This window comes from Asterias rubens, chromosome 4, assembly GCF_902459465.1.
Source record: "Asterias rubens chromosome 4, eAstRub1.3, whole genome shotgun sequence".
NCBI classification, from domain to species: domain Eukaryota; kingdom Metazoa; phylum Echinodermata; class Asteroidea; order Forcipulatida; family Asteriidae; genus Asterias; species Asterias rubens.
This window is the reverse complement of record NC_047065.1, coordinates 18,119,088-18,135,364: the sequence shown is the minus strand read 5'-3', so window position 1 is coordinate 18,135,364 and position 16,277 is coordinate 18,119,088. Positions and strand designations below refer to the sequence as shown.

At 38.2% G+C, this 16,277-nt stretch overlaps 1 protein-coding gene across 2 annotated transcripts in view; it reads right to left on the bottom strand.

The window, feature by feature from the left end:
• Positions 1-526: 526 nt before the first annotated feature.
• LOC117289192 (CD109 antigen-like) overlaps positions 527-16,277 on the bottom strand; it is a 66,226-nt gene continuing 50,475 nt past the window's right edge. For both annotated transcript variants that reach the window (XM_033770191.1, XM_033770192.1), the window contains exons 24-33: positions 15,566-15,742; positions 14,489-14,727; positions 14,166-14,261; positions 12,404-12,590; positions 11,408-11,619; positions 8,590-8,748; positions 7,283-7,455; positions 5,931-6,093; positions 5,468-5,573; positions 527-4,142 (exon numbers count right to left, since the gene is read on the bottom strand). In XM_033770191.1, coding sequence (XP_033626082.1) covers positions 3,985-4,142; positions 5,468-5,573; positions 5,931-6,093; positions 7,283-7,455; positions 8,590-8,748; positions 11,408-11,619; positions 12,404-12,590; positions 14,166-14,261; positions 14,489-14,727; positions 15,566-15,742 — 1,670 coding nt within the window. In that variant the 3' untranslated portion in view covers positions 527-3,984. The remainder of the gene's footprint in view (positions 4,143-5,467; positions 5,574-5,930; positions 6,094-7,282; positions 7,456-8,589; positions 8,749-11,407; positions 11,620-12,403; positions 12,591-14,165; positions 14,262-14,488; positions 14,728-15,565; positions 15,743-16,277) is intronic.

The following is a 16,277-nucleotide window of genomic DNA, read 5'->3' as shown; positions in this document are numbered from 1 at the left end:
ATGTACCAGTAAATTGAAACAAAGAGCATATCTGTTGTTAGGTATAAACAAAATCGGTGCAACTCAAATTTTAAAAAGAGCAATTTGTACGTAAAAAATGGCTTCAAAAACAGAAAACAAGTCACAAAAACACAGCAAAGTTTCCCGTTATGAACGTCGGCAACAGTCTCCAATTAGTATGTATGGATAGATTATTTCATATTCTACCTGGAAATGTTAAAACGAGACCGGATCGTACCTTGTCCAGTCAGGATACAGAGATTTCCACCGTTAATCCAAATCTCACATTACGAAAAAATCAACTACATGTATTAGACAGCACGGTTTTCCTGCACGGGTGATTGGCTGACGATGACATCATCGACGAATATGGCAACAAGCTGTTTTTCGTTGATATGGTGGACCGACCACCATGCCAGCGTTAGTCAATAACAAAAGCGCCTGTCTAAACTATGAGCTGAATGAGGATCAGCTCATTGTGTAACGACAAATCTGATGAATAACCACAAATCTTATCAAACTTGGCTTTGAAGCAAAGTATACATCTTTAATATATGCTATACATGTGATACTTGAATCATCTAATGCTGTGACACATTAATACATAATGCTGTGCCTTACAAATTACCTCACTTTAAAAACATCAATTATATATTCATAAAAGTGCAACAACTTTTTGTTTAATATCAATATTTCAGAAAAAATTTGTATTCTAGAAATGGACCATTGCTGGGTGGTAAGATTGAGTATATTGAAATACAGACCCCATTTGAACTTTCTTTCACACGGTTCGTGAAACTATTCCTGAAATACTTGTGGGGTTTTCACAGTATGTTGATGACTTAACAGAAATGCTTGGTCTTTTACGCCTCAAAGAACCTTAACTGGTTTAAGCCTGGCTCATACTTTCTTGGAATACTTCATGCGAAGCAAATTGGACCTCACAGTTCTGTTTTTCGATGCAAATTTTCCACAGGAGTTTCCTCCAAATTGTTTGTTGCGAATGAGTGAAGTCAATGTGCTTTAGGGGTTTCTCTCACTAAACTGCATGCAAGATGCGTAGTTGGTTTGAAAACGTTGTTGAGCTGATGTTTCTAATTTTAACAAGTACACTTTATTATTTCATTTCTGTTAATATGAAAGATTTTGCAGAAATCGCAAAGTTTACATGAAAGACACTATGGGTTCAACAAAACAAGATTTACCATTCACTGTAAAACAGAATTCAGAAGTTTTTAAACTTTATCTGCATTATACTTAAAAATTGTTTACAAAAATCGTTTAAAAGAAATTAAACAATCAAACAGGTCTCAACATTCCCGATCACTTTCCATTTAAAAATATAACTCTTCAGCAAGTAATTCTTTCAAATCCACTAACATGATTGTACTAAAAATTTACAAACCTTTCTGAAACCCTTCTCATGTTTACAAAAATATTTTATTATATAAGTTTGTATTTTAAAATGCCACCACAAAATAGCAGCTGGTATATGTACTTTACAAATTCATTAACATGATAAAACTATCTTCCCTCTACAAAACTGCAGACTTAATTGACTGATAATTTCTAATAGAATCCATGACCAATACCACGCTAAGCTGTTAGGATGATATGATAGAATCCATGACCAATACCACGCTAAGCTGTTAGGATGATATGATAGAATCCATGACCAATACCACGCTAAGCTGTTAGGCTTACCAATACCACGCTAAGCTGTTAGGATGATATGATAGAATCCATGACCAATACCACGCTAAGCTGTTAGGATGATATGAAAGAATCCATGACCAATACCATGCTAAGCTGTTAGGATGATATTGTATAATCAGGTAGTACTCTTTTAAAACAAATCCCCAAAAGTGGCGAAGTACATCTAGATCTTATTTTGGCAGTCTCTACAATACCTTAACACAAAACAAACAAGGACAGCAAGCATGGGATTTCTCAAAATGTTTCAAGATTTCTTGAAATCTCTTTGAGTCTTCAAATATTATTGAGAGAGAAAAATGTCACCAAAGAATGAAACAGTCCACAATGTGTCCAAAGTATTAGTTTTGCATGTTAGGTGAAGCACAGAGTCTGTAAACCTCCTTGGTCTGGAATAAAAGGAGACCCAGATCAGCAAACTATTTTAGGATTTTTCACATTCCAATTTTGTCCCTGGACCAGACGCAAAAATATCACCATCAGAAGTTTGCAATAGCTGCTAAGCCAGAGGTCAAACAAAGCGCATAAGCAAATAGGCTTCCTGTCAGTGAAGGGGCTGTGTGGGTCTCTTGGTTTAGAAGTTTGCAATAGCTGCTAAGCCAGAGGTCAAACAAAGCGCATAAGCAAATAGGCTTCCTGTCAGTGAAGGGGCTGTGTGGGTCTCTTGGTTTAGAAGTTTGCAATAGCTGCTAAGCCAGAGGTCAAACAAAGCGCATAAGCAAATAGGCTTCCTGTCAGTGAAGGGGCTGTGTGGGTCTCTTGGTTTAGAAGTTTGCAATAGCTGCTAAGCCAGAGGTCAAACAAAGCGCATAAGCAAATGGTCTTCCTGTCAGTGAAGGGGCTGTGTGGGTCTCTTGGTTTAGAAGTTTGCAATAGCTGCTAAGCCAGAGGTCAAACAAAGCGCATAAGCAAATAGGCTTCCTGTCAGTGAAGGGGCTGTGTGGGTCTCTTGGTTTAGAAGTTTGCAATAGCTGCTAAGCCAGAGGTCAAACAAAGCGCATAAGAAAATAGGCTTCCTGTCAGTGAAGGGCTGTGTGGGTCTCTTGGTTTAGAAGTTTGCAATAGCTGCTAAGCCAGAGGTCAAACAAAGCGCATAAGCAAATAGGCTTCCTGTCAGTGAAGGGGCTGTGTGGGTCTCTTGGTTTAAAAGTTAGATCTGGATTTTGATTTATTCTTGACGAATCCAAAGGTGACTTTTTAACTTGTCAAATTGTCAAAATATAAATTTATTTGATTTTGAACAGTCAGTCAATATGCATTTAATATAATTAAAATAAAGGAAATGACGAGCCAATATCTACAAAACAATCCATTACATATTACGATAAAAACAAGTGACATTATTAAGCAACTATAACGCATGAAATCACTGTTGTGTGTGTTAATAAAATTGTGCATGTTTTGTTTCGCAGTAGATATAAGTTTTATCATTTGTATGAAATAATTAATTTTGACAGATGATACAGTTTCATAACAATAATACTTTGTGAATGATGCAAACAGTGCATAAAATACTTCAAATTGTGCATAAAAAAATTCAAATTGTTTGTCTGCTGGTAATATTAAATACAACTCTAGTTGTATCTTTTATATAACCCCAAACTAATAATCGTTGTTAAATTGATTTCATTCATGATCTCAAGTTTACTGTTTGTAACTTTCTGCACCACAGAAAGTAGCTATCTAATTAAGCAACTACCGGTAATTGCATATCAGAAGATGCATCTTTAGCAATTTAAAGTTCTAATCAACCAACTGTTTCAGAAGTTATGAAGAAAACTGGCTGAAGATTATATTGTTTTACATTAGTGTTAGATGTTTGTAACATTTAGATTTCAAGAAATGCCTGGTTCGTTACAGCACTACTTAATTCAGATTTATTCCAATACTTCAACTCCAACTTTGGGAGTGAACATTCCTTAAAGGCTAGATAGTTTTTGTCCCTCATTTTGTTCAAAGGCATTGATCGACAAATGTGAAAGGCAAAATGTACTGAGCTTGTTAGCTGCTAACAACTTTCTCAAGTGTGTTAAAAGATGGTCTAATGACCTTGTCACAAAAGGCAACTTTTACAGGCAACCAACTGCAGTGCATGCTACATGTATAAGGCCATTTTGGTAGCAAATGAGTATTTTTTTTTCATTTCAAACATGTCAAACAACGTCTAACAATCCTCAAGAAAAGTATGTGAACCTTCAAATGTGACTGGCTTTTCTTAACTGTGGTTGCCTAGAATTTGTAGCCTGTAAATTGCTTGGTGTGACATTGGCCTTAGATGAGTATGACCAGGAAGGCCACCATGGTAACGGTGAGTAGAGAGGTTGCAGTGATCCGTCCAGTTCCACTATCACCGCAGCAAACAGGGCACGTATCACAAATAGACATTTCAGTCAGGGAACGAGAGCTGTACGATGCAACAGTCTGATCACCTGAATAAACAAAAACAAATCAAGATTATCAATAATAATCATAACAACAATAAATACCAAAATAACATTAAAGGGACTGTATGCGTTTGGCAATTGGAACCCAGTGTGGTTCAATCCTACACAATACCCATACACAGAACACAGACTTAAGCACTGTATACTCAGTACTTTCCCAAGATCTTTGGAAAAAACACCCGCAAATCACTCAGATTGGATTTGAACCCAAAAACATTTGCATTTGTCCACTGGTTAAAGGCAGTTTGAATCCTGTGTTAGCAGCAGGTACAACACACAACTTGGGAAATGCTCAGAGGCATTGGACAGTCTTGGTAATTGGACACTATTGGTAATTGTCAAAGACCAGTTCTCCCTTGGTGTATCTCAACATATGCAGAAAATAAGAAATCTGTGAACATTTTTGCTCAATTGGTCATTGAAGTTGCGAGAAAAAAATGGAAGAATAAAACACCCTTGTTGCACAAGTTGTGTGCTTTCAGATGCTTGATTACGAGAGCTCACATGTGAGGTCTCAATCAATTCAAATATTTTAATGAGAAATAACTTCTTTTTCAAAAACTAGAGGGAGCTGTTTCTCACAATGTTTTATATTATCAACAGCTCTGAATTGCTCGTTACCAATTAGCAAGGTTTTAAGCTAACAATTATGTTGAGCAATTACTATGCCATCGTCAAAAGGGTAAAAACAAATTACACTCTTTTCCCCCACTGCAAAACTAACATCTATTACGTCTCTCTCTCTCCCTCTCTAAGATTGTTCTGTTTCTTGTCACAATATTGCCTGATCCATCGTAATAAATTATGAATACTATTTCTTGAGTTCTTTAGTACTGCATTTATTGAGGCTACTCTATTCCTGTCTTGACCCCTTGCACACACGTCACATGCGGCGACTGTGCTACGCTCACTGTTTTGGTGGGCAACAGGTTTACGTATTACGTCTCTCTCTCTCCCTCTCTAAGATTGTTCTGTTTCTTGTCACAATATTGCCTGATCCATCGTAATAAATTATGAATACTATTTCTTGAGTTCTTTAGTACTGCATTTATTGAGGCTACTCTATTCCTGTCTTGACCCCTTGCACACACGTCACATGCGGCGACTGTGCTACGCTCACTGTTTTGGTGGGCATTAGGTTTACGTGTAACCGCGCGTCGCCAAAAATGGCACATCCAAGATTATTCTAATGATGACGTGAAGTAAATTGGGTCAATAGCTTTCTTTTCTAACTTCCATTATGAGTGTCAAAGGTCATCCAGTGCATATCTGTATTGAACCACAAGAGGGCGCTGTAGCATATTTCTTACCTGGTCTGTAGTAATCGTAGATGACTGCATTACTTGGTTTCAGGTTAGTTACTATGGTATCTCGTATAGCCATCACAGTGAAGCAATACAAGGTATCCTTTCTCAACTAAAAAAAAAAACAATACAAACAATCATCAATTTTAGAGCAAGTTTGATCAAAGATCGATGGTTAACTAGAGGTTGGTAAATGTCCGACTGTCGAAAGAAGAGGAGCTCTGAAGGTTATCAGGATAACAAATCCAATTTAGAAAAGATTTGGTGAATATAGACATGTGGCTTCAAGTGGTTAAATTATAACATTGTGTCAAAAATCTTCTCTTTTAAATTTGCTTTTTTCTGAGAGACTTTTTGTGTTTTTTTTCTCAGAAATAAAAATATGACACAAGAAGAGTTGTTGATATATTATAGTAGCAAATTTAAATCTTCAACTTCTGGGGAAAGATTATTTCAAATGTCTCCTTACTGCATTCAGGTAGAGGAAGACGGTACGCTGTGCGATCTCATATTTCTCAAGATGATTATCTTCTTTGACAGCATTTTTCAAGGCGTCTTCATCGGCATAGAAACCAGACGGTAAGCCAACCTCCAGCATAGACATACCAGTTGAATCATCACTGCCAATGTATCTGTGTCAAATAAGTAATGGAGGTTTGAAATTAAACAATCTGGATTTTGTTTTCAGTAAAAGAAAAAAAAACGGGCCCAATTTCATACAGCTGCTTTCACCAAAAGTAGCTACATGTATGCACAAATAAATTATGTTAACCAGAATAAGGTTACCAGCCAAACACATATGTCACATGTACAATTTGTGTCTGGTATCCTGCTCATTTCTGCTTAGCATACAACTCTTAAGCAATGTTTTCTGCTTAAGCAACTCTATGAAATTGGGCCCTGGATTATGTACTCAAATGAAATTGATCAAAAAGATTGTGTATGGTGTAAGTCTACAAATAAATAAAAAGGATTTTAAACTTAACAATCTTATGTAATGTTTGCAGTCAAACCATGTACAGTGTGTACATGGGGTAGAAACTCTGCATGGTGGAGATCGATCTGGGAAGTTTTATGTACATGGGTAGGATTTGAAACTCTGCATGGTGGAGATCGATCTGGGAAGTTTTATGTACATGAGTAGGATTTAAAACTCTGCATGGTGGAGATCGATCTGGAAAGCTTTATGTACATGAGTAGGATTTGAAACTCTGCATGGTGGAGATCGATCTGGGAAGTTTTATGTACATGAGTAGGATTTGAAACTCTGCATGGTGGAGATCGATCTGGGAAGTTTTATGTACATGGGTAGGATTTGAAACTCTGCATGGTGGAGATCGATCTGGGAAGTTTTATGTACATGGGTAGGATTTGAAACTCTGCATGGTGGAGATCGATCTGGGAAGCTTTATGTACATGGGTAGGATTTGAAACTCTGCATGGTGGAGAGACAATCTAGTAAGATTTGCAGGGATAATGCAATGTTATGAAATCATTTGAGTTGTTTTGTTTCAAATAGGATGGGCAAGATTAAATGTTCAATTTAGAGTAGTTTTTATTCCTTTCTCATCACCTTTTAATTCATTTTCCTGCTACTTTCCCATAAATACAACACTGGATTGCAGGATTGTTAGAGCATAAATACTAGTGAATCAATATACAACTTTTAACAAGACATGAATTTGTTGCAGTTTGTAAGGGGTGCCCTAATCATGACATACTTTCCACAGGCCATTATGAGTTTATAAGGGGTGCCCTAATCATGACATACTTTCCACAGGCCATTATGAGTTTATAAGGGGTGCCCTAATCATGACATACTTTCCACAGGCTGTTATGGTGACCGTATCTTTATCCTTGTCTACCATTTCTACCGTCAGCTCAAACGATGGGCGAACTAAAACCTCCATTAGATTATAGAAGACTGAGAACTGAAGAATACATGACCCAGTTCCGGATATTGATGCTGAGACAGTACCCATCGTCACAGGTAACTGTAGAATGAGAAAACAAAGTTTCAATGCATGGCCCTAAGCCTGGAATTTTAGAAATTCATACTGTTATGTCTCTCTTAAAATAACCCAGATGTACGTACAAAATCAATGGATGCCAAGAGACAAAGTTTTTTAGAGGGAACATTCTCATGCAAGATATAAAGTTGTTGCACAATAAAGATACAACGACTTTTGTTCTGACACTCTTAGCGGAACATAACAGAATTGTATTTTGCTAACAAAACAGTTGCTGGCAGTGTAAGCACTTTATGTAATCCACCATATACTGACAAACCTGTAGAAAGTTTGAGATCAATCGGCCATCTGGGTCACGAGAAAAAAGTAAAAAACCGATAACATATTTTGCATGACGATGCAAAAAAAATGTATAAATGCTCACTGAGTGATAAACTCCAAACAAGATATTATCATCGTCATTAGATGTCAATTTTATGTAAATCTGTGATCTTCACGATTTTTTTTAACCAATTTTGTAATGTTCCCTTTATGACAAATTGTTAAATTCTATTCTGTTCTTTTCCAAGATAAATGTTCCATGTGTTAATTCTCTTTTCAAATGCCTTGTCTTGCTTTCAATATTAACATATGTTTGTTTTAACGATCTCATGACGATCTCATGACGATCTCATGACGATCTCATGACGATCTGATGACGATCTGATGACGATCTCATGACGATCTGATGACGATCTGATGACGATCTCATGACGATCTGATGACGATCTCATGACGATCTCATGACGATCTCATGACGATCTCATGACGATCTCATGACGATCTCATGACGATCTGATGACGATCTGATGACGATCTGATGACGATCTGATGACGATCTGATGACGATCTGATGACGATCTCATGACGATCTGATGACGATCTGATGACGATCTGATGACGATCTGATGACGATCTGATGACGATCTGATGACGATCTGATGACGATCTGATGACGATCTGATGACGATCTCATGACGATCTCATGACGATCTGATGACGATCTGATGACGATCTCATGACGATCTGATGCACGACTCTGTGAAATGTTGTAAATAAACCATTATCCCCCGGGATAAAAAAAAAATTGGCAAATGAATCTGGCTTTGAAAGACTGACCTCAACCCTCTGGAATACTACTGAGTTGTCATCATCAATGGTAAGACTGGTTGAGTAGTCTGGTGTAGCCGATGCAGTGATGTCAATAGCAATATTTCTAGGGTTGGAGTTAAAGATGGTTGCAAAGGAGGATAGAGCTTGGAGACCAATCACTGTGTCCTGTAATAGAGAGAGAGAGAGAGAGAATGACAAAGGGCAAATCATGTACCAGATTAGTACTATCTTCCAGTACGCGCCAATCCACCAATCACATGCTGGAACTGGAGGGTGGTACAAAAACCTATATACGCGCCAATCCACCAATCAGATGCTGGAACTGGAGGGTGGTATCAAAACCTATATACGCGCCAATCCACCAATCAGATGCTGGAACTGGAGGGTGCTATAAAAACCTATATACGCGCCAATCCACCAATCAGATGCTGGAACTGGAGGGTGGTATAAAAACCTATATACGCGCCAATCCACCAATCAGATGCTGGAACCGAAGGGTGGTATAAAAACCTATATACGCGCCAATCCACCAATCAGATGCTGGAACTGGAGGGTGGTATCAAAACCTATGTACACGCCAATCCACCAATCAGATGCTGGAACTGGAGGGTGCTATAAAAACCTATATACGCGCCAATCCACCAATCAGATGCTGGAACTGGAGGGTGGTATAAAAACCTATATACGCGCCAATCCACCAATCAGATGCTGGAACTGGAGGGTGGTATAAAAACCTATATACGCGCCAATCCACCAATCAGATGCTGGAACTGGAGGGTGGTATAAAAACCTATATACGCGCCAATCCACCAATCAGATGCTGGAACTGGAGGGTGCTATAAAAACCTATGTACGCGCCAATCCACCAATGCAATCAGATGCTGGAACTGGAGGGTGGTATAAAAACCTATATACGCGCCAATCCACCAATCAGATGCTGGAACTGGAGGGTGGTATCAAAACCTATGTACACGCCAATCCACCAATCAGATGCTGGAACTGGAGGGTGCTATAAAAACCTATATACGCGCCAATCCACCAATCAGATGCTGGAACTGGAGGGTGGTATAAAAACCTATATACGCGCCAATCCACCAATCAGATGCTGGAACTGGAGGGTGGTATCAAAACCTATATACGCGCCAATCCACCAATCAGTTGCTGGAACCGGAGGGTACTATAAAAACCTATATACGCGCCAATCCACCAATCAGATGCTGGAACTGGAGGGTGGTATCAAAACCTATATACTCGCAATCCACCAATCAGATGCTGGAACTGGAGGGTGGTATAAAAACCTATATACGCGCCAATCCACCAATCAGATGCTGGAACTGGAGGGTGGTATCAAAACCTATATACTCGCAATCCACCAATCAGATGCTGGAACTGGCGGGTGGTATAAAAACCTATATACGCGCCAATCCACCAATCAGATGCTGGAACTGGAGGGTGGTATAAAAACCTATATACGCGCCAATCCACCAATCAGATGCTGGAACTGGAGGGTGGTATCAAAACCTATATACGCGCCAATCCACCAATCAGATGCTGGAACTGGAGGGTGGTATCAAAACCTATTTACTACTTCCTTTTTTTATTGCACAGTGCATATTGTGGGTGTCAATGGGTCATGCTCCGTAAACGGACAGTGCAAACATTACATTCTAAACAAACATGCTGTGCATAACGCTCTGAAACGGACAGTGCAAACATTACATTCTAAACAAACATGCTGTGCATAACCTTCTGAAGCGAACAGTGCAAACATTACATTCTAAACAAACATGCTGTGCACAACGTTCTGAAACGGACAGTGCAAACATTACATTCTAAACAAACATGCTGTGCATAACCTTCTGAAACGAACAGTGCAAACATTACATTCTAAACAAGCATGCTGTTTATAACCTTCTGAAACGGACAGTGCAAACATTACATTCTAAACAAACATGCTGTGCACAACGTTCTGAAACGAACAGTGCAAACATTACATTCTAAACAAGCATGCTGTGCATAACCTTCTGAAATTTTAAACCTTGCGCGATGCACGTGAGACTGGAAGATAAATTCGTTATAACACGCGCGCTCATGGAATCCGGAAAAATATAGCGCCCTCTGCGTCCCATATCCAACTTGGCCTTCGACCTCGTTGGATATGGGACGCAGACGCGCTATATTTTTCCTGTGTTTTTGAGTTATAACTTACAATATTAATGTGTATTTATTATGCACTTTTCAAACAAAGTGGTAGGTCCCTAAAACAGAGCTGTCAAAATTTGCATATTGCATGAAGATTTTGTACACAAACAGTAACAATAGTAACAAGTTCTTATATAGCGCATTTCACAATAACCGTCTCAATGTGCTTTACGTTACGGTCATCGGATCAATAACATTCTTTTCTAAACATTCCCAGCTCCCTGGAGAGTATACAATCTGGGTAACCAAAGCACTCCAAAGGCTTCTTCATACACAATGTCAACCTCTACCCTCACAGGTACCCATACCACCTGGGAGAAGAGCTAAGCATTTATAGTAAAGTATCTTTCTTAAGGAGTGTCACAATCTGAATTCAAACACACACTCTGATGACTTCTCCACCAAAACTTGATTTCACTGCTCTTAAACACCCAGCTGCAACACCCTAGTGAGATATTCAAACAATAATTTCAACATCATAGGGACAACATTTCAATAATCAGGGAGATATGATTAAAACAAATCATCAACGTCTTTTATGAATAGATTGGTTTATTTTCAGGGAACTTTCTGCAGACTCAAGGCGAGTTATTCTGCACAATTGAGGAGAATTATTACAAACCTGTGTAGAGCCATAACCACCATATTCATTCCTCTGGGATGTCAGCCAGCGAGCCACAGCCGAAGACTCGGCTACTTTATCCTGTGCTAGATACATCAATAAGCCATAGCCAGTCATCTCAATGTCAGAGGAGGGTGGAGGGTAGTAGAAACAAGACCATGCATCAACATTCTCTACCTGTTCAACAGGCTTGGCCCAGTGCTTCACTCCGTCTGTGGGAATACAAAGCAAATATCAATCAGGATTTCACCACGTGATTATATTCTTAACAATTCAGTCATGTACTTTAGCACTCCAGTACTCAAGCCAACCCTTCAAGAAGCAGCTTACAACACTGAAACACTACACTCCACATGCATGTACATCCAGGCTGCAGCCAACTTTTTTTTTTTTTTTTTGGGGGGGTCGCCACTTGCAATAAAACAATCATTTAATTGATGTCCATTATGATTAATTTATCACTAAAATCAATGTTACATGTACATGAGGAGTTGTACATGAAAGGATTAAAGGCAGTGGACACTGATTGGTAATTATTCAAAATAATTGTTAGCATAAAAACTTACTTGGTAACGAGTAATGGGGAGAGGCTGATGGTATAAAACATTGTGAGAAATGGCTCCCTCTGAAGTAACCAATTTTCCACTAAAATATTTGAATTTGATTTCGAGACCTCGGAATTAAAATTTTAGGTCCCGAAATCAAGCATCTGAAAGCACAGATTTGTTTAACAAGAGTATTTTTCCTCCCATATTATCTCGCAACTTCGACGACCAATTGAGTTCAAATTTTCACAGGTTAGTTATTTTGTGTATATGTTGAGAATAATGATCTTTGACAATTACCAAAGGTGTCCAGTGTCTTAAAGTGCACTCAGTATGTGGCTTGATTACTTGTGATACAACTTAATAAATGAAAACAAATGACTTGACATTTCAACCCTGGAACGGAAGGTCAACAAATTCCAAGTCATTTCAAACTAATAGTTGTCCATACCTTCAACAATCGCCAGAGCCTCAAAAGCTTCTTGAAACCTCTGCACCTGTTCACTCTCAGCTAACGTCAGAGCATAGCTCACAAGAGCAAGGTCATAGACATTCCCACTGACTGTTGAGAAACTAGCCTCCAAGTAGGTCGTTGCAAGACTAACCGAATTACTAACACTATTCCAAAACAGGGTTTCCTGTATACAGATTTAGATTAATTGAGTGATGGTTATAAGAACTAAAGGATGAATTGAGTCACATGACACGTAATAATTGAGCACAACAAATCAGATCCACATTTTGGTCTTGAGTCTGATTTCATGGCATTGCTTAGCCTAGAGGCCTGCGCTTACAGACAACATAATTATGTGATTTACAGACCACTGCAAGTGCAGAATTGTACGATTACCAGGGCCAGATAAACAGTAGCTAAAACAAGTAAACTTGTGGCTTAAAAACTCGTTTGGGAGGAGTGTTGGCTCTGTTGTGGTTAAAACATTTCGAGCTGTACACTACGCTCATCTTCAGGATAGTTCTGCAGAGCCATATAATTATTTCATATTAAAGGCAGTGGACACTATTGGTAATTACTCAAAATAATTACTAGCATGAAACCTTACTTGGTAACGAGCAATGGGGAGCTGTTGAACAGGCTCCCTCTGGAGTAATGTAGTTTGTCGAGAAAGAGGTAATTTTCCATGAATTTGATTTTGAGACCTCAGAATTAGATTTTGAGGTCTCAAAATCAAGCATCTGAAAGCACACAACTTGTGACAAGGGTATTTTTTCTTATATTATTATCACAATTTCGACAACCAATTGAGCTCAAATTTTCACAGGTTTGTTATTTTATGCATATGTTGAGATACACCAAGTGAGAAGACTGGTCTTTGTCAATTACCAATAGCGTCTACTGTCCAGAATCTTTAAACAATGGTCTTAGTTTACAAACAGGTGTATTGATGTCTCAATTCTATACGTGCCAAAATTTAAAATGCAATTATCTTTAAGGAACATCACAGAATTGGTAAGAAGATAATCGTCTAAGATCACAGATTGACATAAAACTTACACGGATAGTAGAAAAACTGCCTTGAAATATATCTTTCTAAAATGTTTTTTTTTTTTTTTAAATAAATAAAACTAAACTCCCGTTTTGGCGTTTTATTCATTTTTATTTTCAATCAATGTCATGCAAAATTTGTAATCGGTTTTTCACTATTTTCTCATGACCCAGATGGTTCATCGATCTCAAACTTTCTACAAGTTTGTCAGTTTATTGGGGATTACATTAAAGGAACACGTTGCCTCGGATCGGACGAGTTGGTCTATGAAAAGCGTTTGAAACCGTTTGTTATGAAATGCATATGGTTAGAAAGATGTTTTAAAAGTAGAATATAATGATCCACACACGTATCACTCAAAATTGCACGATTTTCCTTTTATGTCGCGAACTAACACGGTCGGCCATTTATGGGAGTCAAATTTTTGACTCCCATAAATGGCCGAACGAGTTTGTCGTCGAGGTAAAACGAAAACCACGAAATTTCGAGGCATATTTGTGTACATCATTGTATTCTACTTTTACAACATCTTTCTTACCATACCGATTTTATAACAAACGGTTACAGAACGCTTTTCAAAGACCAACTCAACCGATCCAAGGCAACGTGTTCCTTTAAGTGCTTAGCAACTGATTTGTTAGTAACAAACAATTCTGTAATGTTCCTGTAACCGCTGTATGACTCATACTACATGTTATCTTAGATTACCTCAGCTGAGGAACTTGCTTTTTCTTTCTTGAGTTGTACTTCCTTTAGAGTGATGAGTACATAAGCTGTTATGGTGTAGTCTGATGAAACACCTCCCTATAACAAAGCAAACAGTTTTTGTTATTATCAACAAAATTACAACACATAACCAGTGTTTATTTATTTGTTTCTTACTTTTGATTTCTAATAAAAGGGATATTTTGTCCCTAAAACCTTTCCCTCCTTCATGTCCTTGCACCAATGTCACAGCAAATATCTGCCGTAAGGTAAAAAACTTGGCTGAGAACTTCTTTAGAACCAACTAGAAACACAATAAGCCATACCTGCATGTCCGTATGGATGACTTTCCCTGGCTCCAGAAAGTTTCCGTCTCTGGTCTGTTGAGAAATCAACCACCCACAAGATTTTCTGACCATGGTGAAATCAATGTAGATAAATGGCTTGGCTTGAACGAATGACTTGATGACAAATGCTGTCAGCCAAGTACTACCGGATGGATCTCTGTCACCAAACGCACTGAAGGAATGGTCAGAGTGCTTGTAAGTTAACTCGTGCTGATAACCTGTATAGGAAGAGTTAGTAATTGGTCCTTAATTATTTATTTTCATTTATTATATGTTTCTTTTTATTAATTGTAGTTGTTTTTGCTTCATCATTGTCATTTTGGTTTGATCGTGCTGTATTTATTCCTGTATGGATGTATGCATTTTTGTTTTTTTATAAATTCAATTCTTAAAGAGAAGGTACACGTTTGGTAATTACTCAAAACAAAATTAAACTTAAATTGTGGGAAACAACTCCCTCTGAAGTTTTTGAGAAAGAGGTAATTTCTCACTAAAATAATAAAAGACTTCTAGCTAAAAGTCTTTTATTCCTATCTGAAAGCACACAAATTCATCCCCCAAGGGTGTTTTTTCTTTCATCATTTTTTCGCAACTTGGATGACCGATTGAGCCCAATTTTTCACAGGCTTGTTATTTTATGCTTATGATGGGATACACCAAGTGAGAACACTGGTCTTTGAAAATTACCAAACATGTACACTGCCTTTAAACATTTATGAATTTAGTCTTTGATCTGTAAATTTAAAGGTTCATTTATTAGTTATATATTTCCCTTTCCCATAATTGGTGGTTTGTCCGCTGTTGATTTGGACAAGAAATACAAATACAAATAAAAAATTTTAAAAAAGATACACATGATGTCGTTAGAGAAAATCAAAAGGTAGTTACTCATTTGGCCCATCCTTGTGTACGACTTCCCTGTTAGCATCGTTTTACCTTTAAGATAGCCAAGTGATGACAACAATCCAGTTGTTACCAGACAATGCATTGTTATAAGTTACATCCCTCTGACATCACTTAAGTTCGCATTGGCGTTTTAGCGTTGAGTCAGCTTACCTTTATTCATGTAGTCTAACGCCTTCTTCATGATAGTAGGATTGTCTTGAGATGTGCTTGTCAGGTAGGAGTAGATAAACACATCAGGAGCGAAGGATAACATGGTCTGTTCACCACATCCGCTTGGAAGTCTTAGTAGCTTGTCTAGACCGGCCATTGTGGGACCCATGATATCACCTGAATGAAGATAATAATTACTCATAATTTGGGAAGCTAATCATCCTTAATGGCAGCTAAGAGCTTAATTGCAAAGGACGCGGCTACCCGCAACGTGTTCGAGAAGCAGGCATGCAAGGGCGCCTTTGGCAGCCAGCCACATCAACCCATTATGACCACGGAGATCAGCCAGAGATCGAAAGTGTTTGATTTTTCCTGAGGGAGGAAAACCGGTTGGTCTGGAAAACCCTCATGGCACAGCTGAGAACCAACGCACAACTCAACTAACATATACTATAGCATCATGTGTACCGACTATAATACGCTGTTTGTTTGTTAAGATGATCTTCCTTTCAAGGGAACTCAGCAAACTCCCTTATATAGTCTTATATAATTATTTGGTTTGCGGTAACACCATGTGTGTATAAACTTGCCAGGTAGAGTTTGTTCTTAGAGAACTGTCTTTCTTTATTCTACTACTGCAGAGTAGATTTATCGGATGTTCGGGAGCCTTCCGAGTTCTAAAAAGAATTGTCCTGCTTGTTAACTACATGTA